General features: G+C 46.6%; 1 protein-coding gene across 1 annotated transcript; it reads right to left on the reverse strand.

Annotated features, from left to right (window-relative positions):
• Window positions 1-55: 55 nt before the first annotated feature.
• TVP23A (trans-golgi network vesicle protein 23 homolog A) lies at window positions 56-11,728 on the reverse strand. The gene is made up of 8 exons (XM_063143043.1): window positions 11,710-11,728; window positions 9,583-9,662; window positions 6,486-6,630; window positions 5,141-5,230; window positions 4,124-4,252; window positions 2,572-2,700; window positions 1,117-1,196; window positions 56-241 (listed from the first exon to the last, which is right to left on the reverse strand). Exons 1-7 carry the CDS (start codon window positions 11,719-11,721, stop codon window positions 1,143-1,145), a joined length of 639 nt encoding a protein of 212 aa, XP_062999113.1. The 5' UTR covers window positions 11,722-11,728; the 3' UTR covers window positions 56-241; window positions 1,117-1,142.
• Between the last annotated feature and the right edge of the window lie 2,717 nt (window positions 11,729-14,445).

The following is a 14,445-nucleotide window of genomic DNA, read 5'->3' on the forward strand; positions in this document are numbered from 1 at the left end:
CCCTTCATGGCTTCATGTTATCTACACACCAGTGAGACCAACAAGAAGAGACTTGTAGGAGTGCTTTTATTTAGAAACATGTGCACCTGTCTTTCCGTTTCAGGAGTGTTCCTTAGCAATCACTTCCATATGCTTCTCTTTCGCCTGCTCCAGTTCTGTTCTTTAGTCGTTTTCAGCATGTAAAGTTGTTGATGATGTTCCATATTCACACAATAGATCCCCTTCAGGATTGGCAGTCTCTCTAGAAAGGATGCAGAACAGCAAAGCAGTACTTCTAAGAGGAATAATGTAACTAGCAAACATGTGTGTTTTTAGCTATGCACAGTGGACAGCGGCATTGTTTCCCAGTCTGGTGGTCGATTGCCACATGATAAGGTAGAGAATCTAAGACCCATGGATGAAGTCTGCCCATCAGTGTGCCCACTACTCCTTCCTGGGCAATAGCTGCGGGATGGATATCTAATTAGTGCTTTCAACACACTGTCCCTCCCTCCTCCGTCCCACAAGTGTACTTGGGCATGGAAAGAAGTGTGCATGTGTCCTTGGGTTGGGCCACCGACAGGTCATCCCTGCCCCCCCCCCCAAAGATACAACACTCTCCCCCATTTTATAGATACAAGAGAGTAAATATATGAACTGGCCACTGAGGGCAGAAGGGGGACGTGATGACGTCTGACTTTCTCAAGATCCCTTTGCAGTACTCCAGCACCCCCCGAAAGACTGTCAGCAGTGCCGATGAACCGTGGTTGCGATTAGGTGGAATTCGCAAAGCCATCCTGTGGAAAGCCCTTGGCTGATGGCCCTAAAGGCTGGCTGGAGTTTGGCAGGAAGAAGAGGTTTCAATTCCTCCTTCACAATCAAAGATCTTCAACTTTATGCTAGAGATGAGCCGGCTGGAGGGGAATAGTTTTGTGTCACATGCTCTGATAGAGGAAGTCTGCAGAATAGGGCCCTACCGACAGGGAGACCTGTGTTTGTGAGTGTGTGACAGTGATGCTCTCAAATGTAACACAAGGTGTGAAAGAACAACGTGGCTGCTGTTGCATCTGCTGCTCTGAAACAAAACACAGTCAGTCCTGATTTAGCACAGAAGTGGTACTTTCAAATGCTTCCTACCAGCACTCGTTTCTCGTTCAGCTCCTCTAATGGTTTCGTGTCCCCTTCAGAACAGCCTTCTGAAATTCCTCTGGCACTTCCTGCAATGTAAATCAATCGCTCTGTGTCTTTGTCCCTGTTGTTGTTCTGAATGGACTCAGGACACAGCTACACCAAGCAGGAGATCACACTTGGAAAACATTTTGAAAACTGTCTATGACGTGTGTCCTGGGCCTCAACAGTTGTCACTGCTGTTACAAACCGTTTTAAAGCAGTCGTGTAGATCCTGCCATAAGGCTACCTGTGAGTGAGTGAGCAAGCAAGCTTCACTCAGTTTTACTGTTGCATTCTACTCAATCAATAAAAACTAAGCAACGCCCCAGTTCCTGCCCTTCCTGTACGGTCCAGTACTGATTCATAGGAGAGGCCTGAATTCCTTTACATCTTTCCTTCCTCCTGCTGCACAGAAATATGTGGCTTTCTCCTCCACTTGGAAATGCCAGCTGTTGGTGTTCCACACAGTTTGATGACTTCTCTGCCCCCCATTTCCCCCCCAACAAAGATGTAAAACCAGGCAAGTGCCTTTTCTCCCCAAAGAAGACTCTAAATCAGAATTAGATGTGTTCTGCTTCCTAAGGGGAGACATGCGTGGGCAGCAGTAGCGGCAAACTTCTTTCCAAAAAGGAACTTGCCTGGGGCAAAAGCGCTGTGCTACTGCCTCTTCCTGTCCCACTCTCCGCCCTGCCTCCATTTTAGAAGTCAGCAGAGGGAGCTGCTTACTCCAACCAGAGCATGCAGTGGAGGCTGCACCACATGAGTGCAAGTTGAGTGGTTCCCTATTCGTTCCATGCTGTTGAGTGGGTAAACCATCACAAAATCTCAGCTATGTGACTGAAGATACTGAACATCCTTCAATATCGAAGGAAAACAATCCTTATACAAAGAGCTCTGACCAGCCCATTGTTTGTCTTCACTCTTTCGCTCGACGCTCTCTCATGATCTCCAAACGCCATGCAGTCAGTCCTGACCCTGCAAAACGCACGAGAGAGCAGGTCGGTAAGACCTGCTCCTGAGCAAAAAAAGAAAGGGCTTCGAAGTGTGCTGTATAGTCTTGTTGGAGTGATCTTTCCTACTGGCTGGCCTACGTGGAAGTGCTAGAGATGCTGGGATCACAGCTCAGTGGTAGAACCCCTGCTTTGCGTGCAGAAGGCCCTGAGTTCGATCCCTGGAGGCACCTCCAGGGAGAGCTAAGAAAGAATGAATCCTGCCTGAAACCCTGGAGAGACGTTGCTGCCAGTCAGTGTCGACAATACTGAGCTAGATGGAGCAAGGGCCTCACTCTGGTACCAAGATCAATATTGTCAGCTTATGACTTCTGTACAAAAATAGCAACCTGTACTGCTACTCTCACGTTTAGGCTGTTGTCCAAGCATCCCTCGCTTTGGTGAAGTTGCCCAATCAGCCTGAACAACTCACCCTCTGGAACATCGGCTGTGCTGGAAACCGTGAGGTGACTCTGTGGATGGTTTGCGACCCTCCCAGTTTACAGTGGATGTAGCCATAGAGGTTCGCAGCTTGGAGGCAGATGCCGGCTATCACAAGTGCCTGCAGCAAAACAAAACAGCCGTACACTGGTAAATGTCTAAGCAAGAATTCATGCTCCATCAAGGGCTTCAGTTTAAGGTCCAGGAAATCATAGAATAACAGAATAGCAGAGTTGGAAGGGGCCTACAAGGCCATCGAGTCCAACCCCCTGCTCAATGCAGGAATCCACCCTAAAGCATCCCTGACAGGTGGTTGTCCAGCTTCCTCTTGAAGGCCTCTAGTGTGGGAGAGCCCACAACCTCCCTAGGTAACTGATTCCATTGTTGTACTGCTCTAACAGTCAGGAAGTTTTTCCTGATGACCAGCTGGAATCTGGTTTCCTGTAACTTGAGCCCGTTATTCCGTGCCCTGCACTCTGGGATGATGGAGAAGAGATCCTGGCCCTCCTCTGTGTGACCACCTTTTAAGTATTTGAAGAGTGCTCTCATGTCTCCCCTCAATCTTCTCTTCTCCAGGCTAAACCTGCCCTGTTCTTTCAGTCTCTCTTCATAGGGCTTTGTTTCCAGACCCCTGATCATCCTACTCTGTGTGAGATTGAAGGTTGCAGGCTATGGAGCCACGTTCACACCGATCATGTTCTACTTGGGGTGCATTTGCAAGCTTCACTCAAAACATCCCAGCCAAATCACACGTCTGAGCGAATCAGTGTGTAGTCTTACGGAAGTATTTGGTCCATAGCACAGTGGTAGAGCACCTGTTTTGCATGCAGAAGGCCTTGGGGCCAGCCCCTAGCAAATCCAGTTAAACAGGATCAGGTAGCAGGTGAGCAGAGAAGTCCTTCTCTACCTCAGGGCAAAGTAGACAAAAAGTCTGTGTTGCCCTAAGGCAGCTTCTGATGTTCTCATCCTGCAATTGCACAGACCAAGCAAACAAGGTGATCATGGACAGATTTCAGGTTCACAAGAATCTGAAGTTTCTCTCTCTGTTGTTTTTCCGTAATAAGGTTCTAGCCTGTGTGAGTGCAAACGCTCTGCCTAAAATTAGACTATGCTGGTGAAGTACCAGCGGGGGGGGGGGGGGTTGTGAAAGATTTACAGGAGTTGAGGGATGGGTCTACTGCAGAATTATGATTCTTGCAAGGGCTGCAGGGGAGAAGCATTGGAAAAGCGAACGGGGTCCTGAAATGTTCCTCCTAGTCTCCTTGGCAAAGGATATCGGCATTTATTATTCTACTTATTTCGTGAGAATTCTGCCATGATGCACTGAAAGGCCCCAGATAGTTTCCTGCCAGGTCCTCAGCAGGCCTAGAAGTCGTCCGTACCAGCAACAGGCTGCCGAACATGCCTTCGAATCAGAGCTTCATGACATGACCGGCAACATATACTGAACACTCCTATATTATACAAGATTCTAAAGGAAGGATTCATTTTCTCTTGGCCCCAGGCTGACTCTCTGCTCTTGGACAGCTCTGTCCAGCCCTTACCAGCCATTTCAGCTTCAACGAAAACAAGGTGCTAAAAAAAAAGAGTGTCCAAATCACAGGGCAAATGATCAGCCCCAGCCAGAATATCCGTGCTTCTACTTCCGTTGGGGCAGCTGCAGTGGAAGGGACCTAACGAGGAGGAGAAACAGAAGAGGCCGCTTTTAAGTCACACAGAACTTACTGTCAGCTAAAATCGCTGCAAAGAGAAAAACCGCACAAAATTCAGCAGAAATGGGAACCGATAAAGTTTACATCTTAATTCTAGGAAAAGATTCATTTCCTCAAGCTTGGCTATAAACTTCTCTAAAATTTGGTGCCATGCCGAATGTTATGTTGGTCTGAAACATTAAACAAAATGTAGATAGTACGTAGAACTCTTCAAAATGGATGAGCTCTTAAGTGGGTCGGCCGGCGGGCGGGCGGGCAAAGTCTTCATGGAAATTAATTTAAATTCTTGGATTAAATGAGACACGCCATTAAGTGGTGTGCCAGATTCAAACTGCTTCTCCATCATAGATGTCTTGTGGCAATGCATCCCCTACGTTAATTGTGTATACTAATAAGTTTTCTGAATCTGCAGCCCATCAATTTCATTGGATGACACTAAGTCTAATATCAGGGGAGGGAGGTGGAAATGTAAACCTCCCAGAGAGCTTCGGCTATGGGGCATTATACAAATGCAATAAATAATCATTGTCTCCACATCATTTATTCATTTATTAACTTCCTTCATATGTTCTAGACATGGCCTATTGTACCACTTGATAAGTTGAAGGATTTTATACACCTCATAAAGTCTTCAATAAATTCGTAAGTCGGTGCAGATATGCACACACAGGTCAGGTATTGAGAATGTTGTTTGACAACTGATAAACGGTAAGAACAATAAAACAGCTTTTAACCTAGCACAGGTGTGTTTCATGGGAAAGAGTTCAGTTTTCACAACGCATTTTAATGGCAGGAGGAAAGCTCATTTCGTTGTGCAATTAACACTCTTATAAAGAAACAAGGTTTTACCTTCTTTGCTTCGTACACCCAGTGGCTTTTCCCGTCCTCATCAATCTGGTTCCACCATCTCAAGCCAACCAGTAGCCTTCCTGTAACATTCTAATGGCGCAAATAAAACCAGCAGATATTTCAGAGTGGGATCCATACTTCATTCATTCATTCAGAGTATTTTTATCCCGCACCTCAGCCAAAAGGCTCTCGGAGCGGCTTACAATGTATCAATAAAGAAGACAGTCCCTACCCTCAGGCTTACATTCTAAAAAAAAAAAAAGACATGACACACAAGGAAAAGTGGATGGGGAGGGAGAAAATAAAAAGAAAATCATACTCCACTGATTAACCTGAATGTTAAGTTTTATTTCTGAATTGTAAAAATGCATAATGTTGAATCAACTCATTGGTTAGATTATTTGATGAAAACCAGTGTGAAGTAGTGGCTAAAGTGTTGGATCTGGGAGCCGGGAGATCTGGGTTCTAGTCCCCACTCAGCCGTGGAAACCCACTGGGTGACTTTGGGCCAGTCACAAACTCTCAGTCTAACCTACTTCGCAGGGTTGTCATTGTGAGGGTAAAATGGAGAGGAGGAGGGTCCTTGGGTTCCTTGGAGGAAAAAAGGCGGGATATAAGTGCAATAACTGAAGTGCTTTGGCCACATAATGAGAAGACGGGATACCCTGGAGAAGAGGCTGATGCTAGGGAAAGTGGAAGGCAAAAGGAAGAGGGGCCGACCGAGGGCAAGATGGATGGAGGATATTCTGGAGGTGACAGACTTGACTTTGGGGGAGCTAGGGATGGCAACAGCCGACAGAAAGCTCTGGCGTGGGCTGGTCCATGAAGTCACGAAGAGTCGGAAGCGACTGAACAAATAAACAACAAATAAGTGCAATAAATGAATAATTAGGTGCCAGCAATTGGGCAGGAAACTTTTAAAAAAATCATACAGGGGCTTATAAACACTGCAAATGGCAATGATATCTTTAAAAAAAAGAGGTAATCTCCATTCTCTCTCTCACAAGAGAAGTATCTCTTCTAAAATGATGCCAGGTATGGCACGTGTCATGCGTGTGTCATTTAAAAATAAAGAAACTATGGTTCTTGCTTCAGAGATACTGTTTTTATCCATATGCAAATCAATTGACCAAAACTCATGATAAATCTATTAGGTTCTTTTAATTGGGTTGCATCCCTACCGCTGGGAAAAAAATCAGCACCGCGTTCAAGGGCTGATACTCCAGGATAACTGACGGTGTGAACAGCTCTGTGGGCAAGGCAGCTCTTGAATTGGCCCCGTTTATGGACAAAACGGAGCAAGGCGGCACAGCACGAGAGTTTGAGATGCCCAGAGCATTCGTACCTTCACAGACCAGAAGTCGAAGGACAGCAGGAGAAGGATGACGACAAAGCAGACGATGAAGCTCTTGCTGAACCAGTCGCAGAATAAGTAGGTCACGATGGCGCTCACTCGGAAGAAGAGGTGGAAGAAGGTGGCCAGCGGGTGCCTAGGGGAGACCAATCTGGAGTGTAAGGAGATGCTTCATACTGGGTCGACCCCCGACCCCACCCTGGTCCTTCTAGCCCTGTATTGACAACACTGACTGGCACCCATTATCCAGGGTTTCTGACGGTTCTTTCTCAGCCCTGCTTGCAGGTACTGGAGATGGAACATGGGACCTTCGGCCTGCAAAACCTGTGCATTACTGCCCAGCTACGGCCTCTCCCTCGAGCATGCTAGAACGGCATCTCCTCCACAGAAATGTGTGTGTACAATACCAGGCCCTGAAACCCTTCTCAAGCCAAATAACACAGAGTGGCACCACAATATATATATTGCTCAGACAATATCGGAGAAGAACCAAACTTTGCAATAATGAAAAATGCAAAACACATTGGTACGTGTAATTCAGTTAGGATGGTTCGAAGCATGATGGAAATAGTGGCTAGTATATTTCTTCGTCAAATTAAAGTTCTGTTCACAAAGCAGTCATCATTAAGTTCTTCTATTTTCCAATCTGGCAAGTTAGTTTGCAGAGCTTAAGTCATCGTGTTTGGTAGACGTCTCGTTCTCCCAAGGTCTCTCTGGGCAACCAGATCAAGCCTTTTATAACGCCTTTGTGGATGATCTCATCTTAAGTTTCAGACCTGGTCCTCCTATTTCTACTGTCTATCCCCAAGTAATAAGCAGCCAGGTTTACTACTGACTTCAGAAGCACCTTAATGAAGGGTTCTCTCCTAAGCCCAGCAGCTTTTTGCTTTGGTGTGGGACTTTACCAACCCACTTGCTTCAATCTTCTTTGCCTCATTTCCAAGAATCTTTTCGCAGCTATCTTGCAACACAGAGAGAGAACTAATCCCATCTCTCTGCTTTTTGGATGAAGTCGTAGCTTCTACTCGTGACCTCAGGAGGGCCTCGCCCTAATGCAGCCAGGCTTACAGCTGAGTTCAGAAGCAGCCTTGCAAACTGCAAACATCCATCTCATCATGAGGTAGTGAGCTTTATACTTCCAGGAATACGTGTTTGCACTTCAAGCTAGCTTACAGCAGGCACAGTGAATCACTCTGGACTTCCAGTGAGCATGCACAGACTATTATGAATGGCACTCCTATGGAATACAATGAGTTCTTGCCAACAATATACATTACATTCACACCTTGCAACAACACCAGTGGGAGCCTTGCACTGATAGGCTAGGTCAGGTCACACTGCCTGACCCTGATAAAAGCTTCCTGGGCTGACAAGGAAGGCCGGAAGGGGCACGGGAGGCTGACGACGTCATGTGAGGGACCTGAGCAAACTCCGTGAGTTCCCAGTAACTAGCATACAATGAAACACTCGTTGGATGGAGCTTTTTGCCTCACGCCCCTTTCATCGGACTGGAACCTACTCTGAAACCCACTGGGGCTCTAGTGTATATGAAGCCTTTAATTTTGTCTTGGCTCCATTTCCATAATTTGAAGTCTTTGTCTTGCATTTGATGCACCCTTTGAGCCCTTTTTGTCAGCTGCTTTGAGCTACTTTTACAAACGACAGGGTAATGATTTGTGGATATGTATTTTTAAAGACCGAATATTTGCAGAGGCCTCCAACGGTCATGCTTAAGACCTTCCTGCTTGTAAGGGATGGAATGAAAGCCTTGCTTTCTCACTTCCTCAAAGATTTGTATGTTCCATCTAGACCATTTCAGCTCACGCCTGCCATGGAATTCCCCTTTGCAAAATACGATAAACATGGAGTCCGTTGCAAGTGAAGTAGAATTAGCTCCGTTTGAGTGTTACGTGTGTATTGAAACATGTGCACGAGAGTTTAGAAAAGTTAGAGTATATTTTCAGACACTTTTAAAATTCAATGAATGCAAGTGTTGTCCGGTTTCACCACCGCAAAGTCGCCTTGGAAAGGTACAAATGTTTTGAGTCTCCCGTACACTTACCAACAGTTGACTATGGGATTGACTGGTAGAGCTACTACAGGAATGTGCCTCAAATTCTGTACAGTTTACACTCGATCAGTCAGATGGGAGGAAGAGAGGGCATCTGTTTATAGCCTTCCATATCAGGAGGACACAGGACATATCACAGTGGGTGGAATTCACCCATAAATTGACCTGGTTCACATGATCCCCCTGGCTTAAACAACTGCAGTTTAAATACCGTTGCTTAGGCAAGGCTTGTTTAAGCTGCAGTGCAGGCTAGTGTGTGCCAGCCACGATTTGCTTAATTGCCCGCCTGGGCGTGGCTTGTCGTGTCTTCCAGATCTGGGCGGCACGGCTTGTTGGACGGGAAATGGCCCAACAATAGCCCATGGGTTAGTTGAGGGTTGTTTCCCCCTCTAACAAGCCATGTTGCCCTGGTTCAGGCAGCGGAACATAGTGCACCCAGGCAGGCAATGAGGCAAATGGTGCCAGCACACACCAGGGCTTATAGAAGCCACCATGGCTTGTTTTAGCCATGGTGGTTGTGCAAAGTGGGCCATTCTGTGTGTGAGTGTGCATGACTGAGTGAAAGCTCCATCCGATGAGCGTTCCAAAGTTGCTTCTCTCTCCTGCAGTGTGTGGGAGAAGCAGCGTGTTCACAACGAGGGACTGAATGGCCCCCGTGCACCTTGTTTACTTCCTGTTTGAAAACAGGAAGTAATTGAGTGTCCATGGAGAAGCGACGGCAGCCAGCGTTAGCCGGCGTTTCTTCCAAGGTGTGATGGAGCTTTGAGACGGACGGACTCACCTTATCCATATATGTCTGTCATTAATCATCACCTCTCCTTCCCAGCACATCCCACTAGAGCAGGGAACTGCAACCTGGCCTGCTCCAGATGCAACTCCCATAAGCCCAGGCCATTGCCCACACTGGCGGGGATTGATGGGACTTGTAGTCCAGCACATTGGGGGGGCACTAGGTTTGGGGAAGGCTGCTGTCGAAGGAATTCTGCTTCATCTTCATTCACCTTCCAGTTTGTTTACCTGATTTTTGCTTTCCTTAATGCCAGCTCCTCTTCATTTCCAAAGTCAAGAGAGACATCTTCCGTGTCATCTGCTAAAGTCTGGAAAAGACAAGCACACAACAACCCTTAGTGAGGCACCTGCGTCTCCTGGCCACGCTCCCTGATCAGCCTGGGACAGCAAGCTGATCCTACCCCAAAACTGAAACACCCCTAAGTGTGGGGTTGCCGGGTTTCCCAAGGCTGCCTTGGGAGGGGGCGGAGCCTGGGAGCTAGAAGGTGGGATCTAATAGATTGGGGTGGAGCCTGCTGTAAGGGGGTGGAGCCTATTGGCACCTGTTGGGGGCAGAGCATAGTGAGAAGAAGCCTAGTTTTGCCTGATAACCCTCCCCTCAAAATATGATAGGAGTGATTGTCTGATCATATCCAGGGCCGGTGCCAGACTATTTTGCGCCCTAGGCAAGGTGACCTACTTTCACTCCCCGAAAAAAATGCCAACTTGGATTTTTAAAAACATGTTTCCTGGAAAAAATAAGCACAAAACTTGAAACTGCTAAATTTATTTTGAAGTGCAAGAAATACGTCATGCCAATTATAGCAAACAAATTGGAACGGAACGTCTATGGGTCTAAAATGCATTATTTAATCGGAATATCACCTCCAAATCATCCCCCCCAACTCACACTCATGCGCGCACACACACACTCAGCATCACTCACTCCAAACAAACACGCATGAACACATGCATTCACTCAAAGACCCCATGCATCCCATGCACCCATACATTCTGTCTCTCTCACTTCCGGGCGCGTTCCAGAAGTCCAAATGTGGAGCCGCCCCACCCCAGCGTCCCTGGCTTCACTTCGGCTGGGCGGGCGCAGGGTGCCGTCTCGCCCACTCAGGCCCAGCTGAAACCTCGGCCTGGCCTGGCTCACAGCCAACGCGCATGAGTGCTGCGCTGTGCCTGGCGCCCCTCTTAGCTTGGCACTCTAGGCGGCCGCCTGAGTGGCCTCTATGGTAGCACCAGCCCTGATCATATCTCCAAACTTTTCTCTTTTTAAAACTTAATGTAAGCAGCAGACACTATGATTTTGATCAGAACAGCAGTGCTGGGGGACAGTGTGTGTAAATCCCTGAGCCCATGCTCTTTTCTCAATCTTAAACCCCCTTTCTCACAGAGAGATTAAATATAAGTACGAGCACACGCACTGACTGGGTCTTGTTCTTTTCTGCTTTGGGGCTGATAGCGGGCATTGAGGTCAGCAAAACGGACTGATGAGCAAAAATAAAACAACCTGCCCCCACCCAGCAGCAGGAAAACAACAACAACCAGCCTAACCCTCGGGGGGGGGGTATTCTAGTGTTTTATGCGGAGAGGATCCTGAAAAGGGGGAGGCTAAAACCTTCTGGTGAAATCGAGAGGACCAGTGGCAATTCTATGACAGCTGCACCCCTCTTCCGTCAAGACCCCCCGTCTGCCCCCACTCCTTTCTCCATTTCACGGTTTCCCCCATTGATTTACCATGAGCCACCCACACCCACATCCATGCCGCACAGCCCAAAATGACCCCCAACCCCTCTCTTTCTTCCAGGGCTGTACGAAGTAACCCCTTCTCCATCCCTCTGCACAAAAGCATGTGAGCAAGAGTCACCCCGACTCTGTATTTCTTCAAGCCAAAAAATAAACAATTTGGAAAAGATGCCCCTTTATTATTTCAAAGGCTTGTGTGTTTAGTCCAGTCTATCAAGATGTCATATAAGGGAACTTGATGTCTCCCTTTTTAAAAGTAGAAATAGCATCCACTGAACCAATTCCAAACACATCCATCCAGAAATAATCTCTAGGAATTAAAAGGCACCTTACTCAGCCACCTTATTCTTATCATTCTTATCAGTTTTTCATGGCTGTGCTCCTGCACTTCTAATGTTCAGGATTCCCTCCTCGCATCTGCGACAGAAAACATCCGCGTTTCTCTTTCCCTGGCATCCCCCCCTTCTTCCTCACCCACGCCCCACAGAGACCACATTGCCCCAACGGTTTTTGTGTGGACCCCTCCCCAGCATCCTCGTTTCTCACACACAGACATCCTGCAGGTACAGTGAAGCAGCCCATAATACTCACGCCACCGTTCATCCCTCCCTCCCTCACCTGCTTCATCATCCCAGCAAGGCCTTCTCTCTTATCTGGCTCAGCGGATGTGGTACTGCAACCACCTAGCCTGGCCGGTTGCTATGGAGACCGAAGCAGTAGTGATGCAGAGAGAGGAAGGCGAGCCAGGTTGGGCCTGGAGGCGCATAGATGCAGGCGCCTGCACCCAAGAGGAGTTCCCCCCCCCCCGGCTTTGGGGGCCGGGAGATTTCGGGCGTCTGTTGCTGTGATGAAGGCAATCGCTTCCCACCACAAAAAGCAAGCTCGAAGTGATTTGCATAGCCAATACAGAAATCCATGATTAATATGTTTTATTCTATTCTTTTCTTTTAAATACCTGTACTTTATATTTTTAGGTGTTCGTGTAGCGTCTTAGTCTTCTAACTGTTCGTAATCTGCCCCGGTTATTGGCAGATTAAAAATATAATAAAGAAATATAACGGGGGGAAACACCAATCCAAATAAACTATGATCAGAAAAAACACAAATAAAATAATAACACAAATAAAAATAAATACCATAAAAGACATAAATGTATAAGGTTGTCGGTGACATGTTTGCAATATCTGGGACTGTTTAGCATAGAGTAAAGGCGATTAAGGGGGGACATAAAGGTGTGCAAAATGATGCCTGGTGTGGAGAAAGTGGGGAGGGAGACATTTTTCTCTCTCTCATAATACTAGAATCATAGAATCATAGAATAGCAGAGTTGGAAGGGGCCTACAAGGCCATTGAGTCCAACCCCCTGCTCAATGCAGGAATCCACCCTAAAGCATCCCTGACAGAGGGTTGTCCAGCTGCCTCTTGAAGGCCTCTAGTGTGGGAGAGCCCACAACCTCACCAGGCAACTGATTCCATTGTCGTACTGCTCTAACAGTCAGGAAGTTTTTCCTGATGTCCAGCCGGAATCTGGCTTCCTTTAACTTGAGCCCGTTATTCCGTGTCCTGCACTCTGGGAGGATCGAGAAGAGATCCTGGCCCTCCTCTGTGTGACAACCTTTCAAGTATTTGAAGAGCGCTATCATGTCTCCCCCCAATCTTCTCTTCTCCATGCTAAACTTTCATACTTAAGCCCTGTGAGCATAGAATCATAGAATAGCAGAGTTGGAAGGGGCCTACAAGGCCAGGGACAGTCAGGGCTACTTCTCTTTGTACGTTGGTCTGGGAATCTTTTTTGCTAAAGGGAGGGGTGCACAGACTGTAAATAAATAAATATGTGCCACTTCTTGGGCCACCAAAGCATTGTAAAAGGAATTAAAATCCCATAACAAAATACGACACAGTTAAAATCGAAATCAAGGCAGCTCGGGACGGCTCCCTCTCCCTCTCCCAAGGAGGCATTAATCCCCTCCCTGGCTCTGCCAGCGAGTTTCTCCCTGCTGGTTTTTAGAAGCCAAGAAAGCCAAAGATCTAATACAGAAGCAGTTGCACCAGCCTGTCGGTTGTTGTGTTTTGGTCGGGTTATTTTGACTTTACTCCTACCATTTTGCTTTCCAGGAAGTGGATGTTTTGTGACCTGCCATGGTAGCCATTTTGTGAGAGTGCCCACGACACACACTCACCATTCCAAATGGGCCCACTGACCCAAAGAGATTGGGGATCTCTGACCTAAGGATTCAAATGCAATTTAACTTCCCAAAATCTAGTTGCCACTTGCAAAAAAACCACAAAAACAAAACTTCTCCTTGCCTTGCAGTTATCTTTTTAATAGGATTCACTTATTCTTCACATATTTAAGTGTTCAGTTCAGGTTTTTATTTGCTTAAAACCAAAAGTCATCGCAAAACAGGAGAGAAAAGGGGGAGAAAGGAGAACTTACCCAAATAAATCCACGCTAAAGAATCAATTTCCCATATTATACATAGTTCCCTATAGTTTTAAAAACAGCTATTGCAAATACTTAAACTTGATACATAACATATTTATCCAGATCAGCTTAAGAGCATACACGGTTTCTCAAAATCAAGAGGAAAACAGGATACAAATCTCTCTCTAGATGCCCTGGGCAAGGGGCAGTCTGACAAATAATGCAAGATATTCTCCACCTCCCGACATGTTTAGGTGATTGTTAGCAGGACGTGCCCTTTGAAACCGAAACTCGTGGGAAATATTCTTTTGTGTTTATCCAAGACATTGCACCTGATTACCGCATACCGTATTTGCCTGGAGCTGTTTTTTTTAGGGAGGAGAGAGATCTCCAATATAAGACTCGTCTCAGTTAATAGTAAATCATGTGACTTTGGAGAATTCATCTCAGGCCCAGGCCGTAACAGAAGGACACAGCGAAAGGCTGCTTGGTGAGTAATCGGGCAGCCTTCCAGCTTTGAGGAGTCTCAGCACGTAACCGTGCCAATAATTCCCCTCCAAGAGGTCACGATCCCAAATTAACCCAAAAGAAACCTGCAGCCAGGCCAACTAATATTTCTCTAAAAAGTATTTTCTATAAAGATGTTTACAGTTTTCTCCAAATTCATCCCTCCCAACCTTTGTTACTCTCGGTGCTGCAAACTGCTAAATTAAACGGGTTGTTTATTTACACACACTATTATTTATTTATTTATTTATATAGCACCATCAATTTTCATGGTGCTGTACAGAACAAAATAAAACAAAATACAAAACACCTTGCCATTCATGCTGCTCCTTAGCCAGAAAGGTTCCCAGAGCGGCTTACGGGGCCATCACTAAAACAAGCCAGTCTCTGCCCACAGGCTTACAATCTAAAAAGTCACACGT

The sequence above is a fragment of the Elgaria multicarinata genome, chromosome 17 (genome assembly GCF_023053635.1).
Source record: "Elgaria multicarinata webbii isolate HBS135686 ecotype San Diego chromosome 17, rElgMul1.1.pri, whole genome shotgun sequence".
NCBI lineage: Eukaryota > Metazoa > Chordata > Lepidosauria > Squamata > Anguidae > Elgaria > Elgaria multicarinata.

What these genes read in the sequence shown, in the direction of transcription:
- TVP23A (XM_063143043.1), bottom strand. An exon ending in GGGTGTACGAAGCAAAGAAG is followed by an intron (nt 4,253 to 5,140) that starts GTAAAACCTTGT and finishes CCTCCTCGTTAG; the next exon opens with GTCCCTTCCACTGCAGCTGC. An exon ending in CGTTGAAGCTGAAATGGCTG is followed by an intron (nt 2,701 to 4,123) that starts GTAAGGGCTGGA and finishes GTTTTGCTGCAG; the next exon opens with GCACTTGTGATAGCCGGCAT.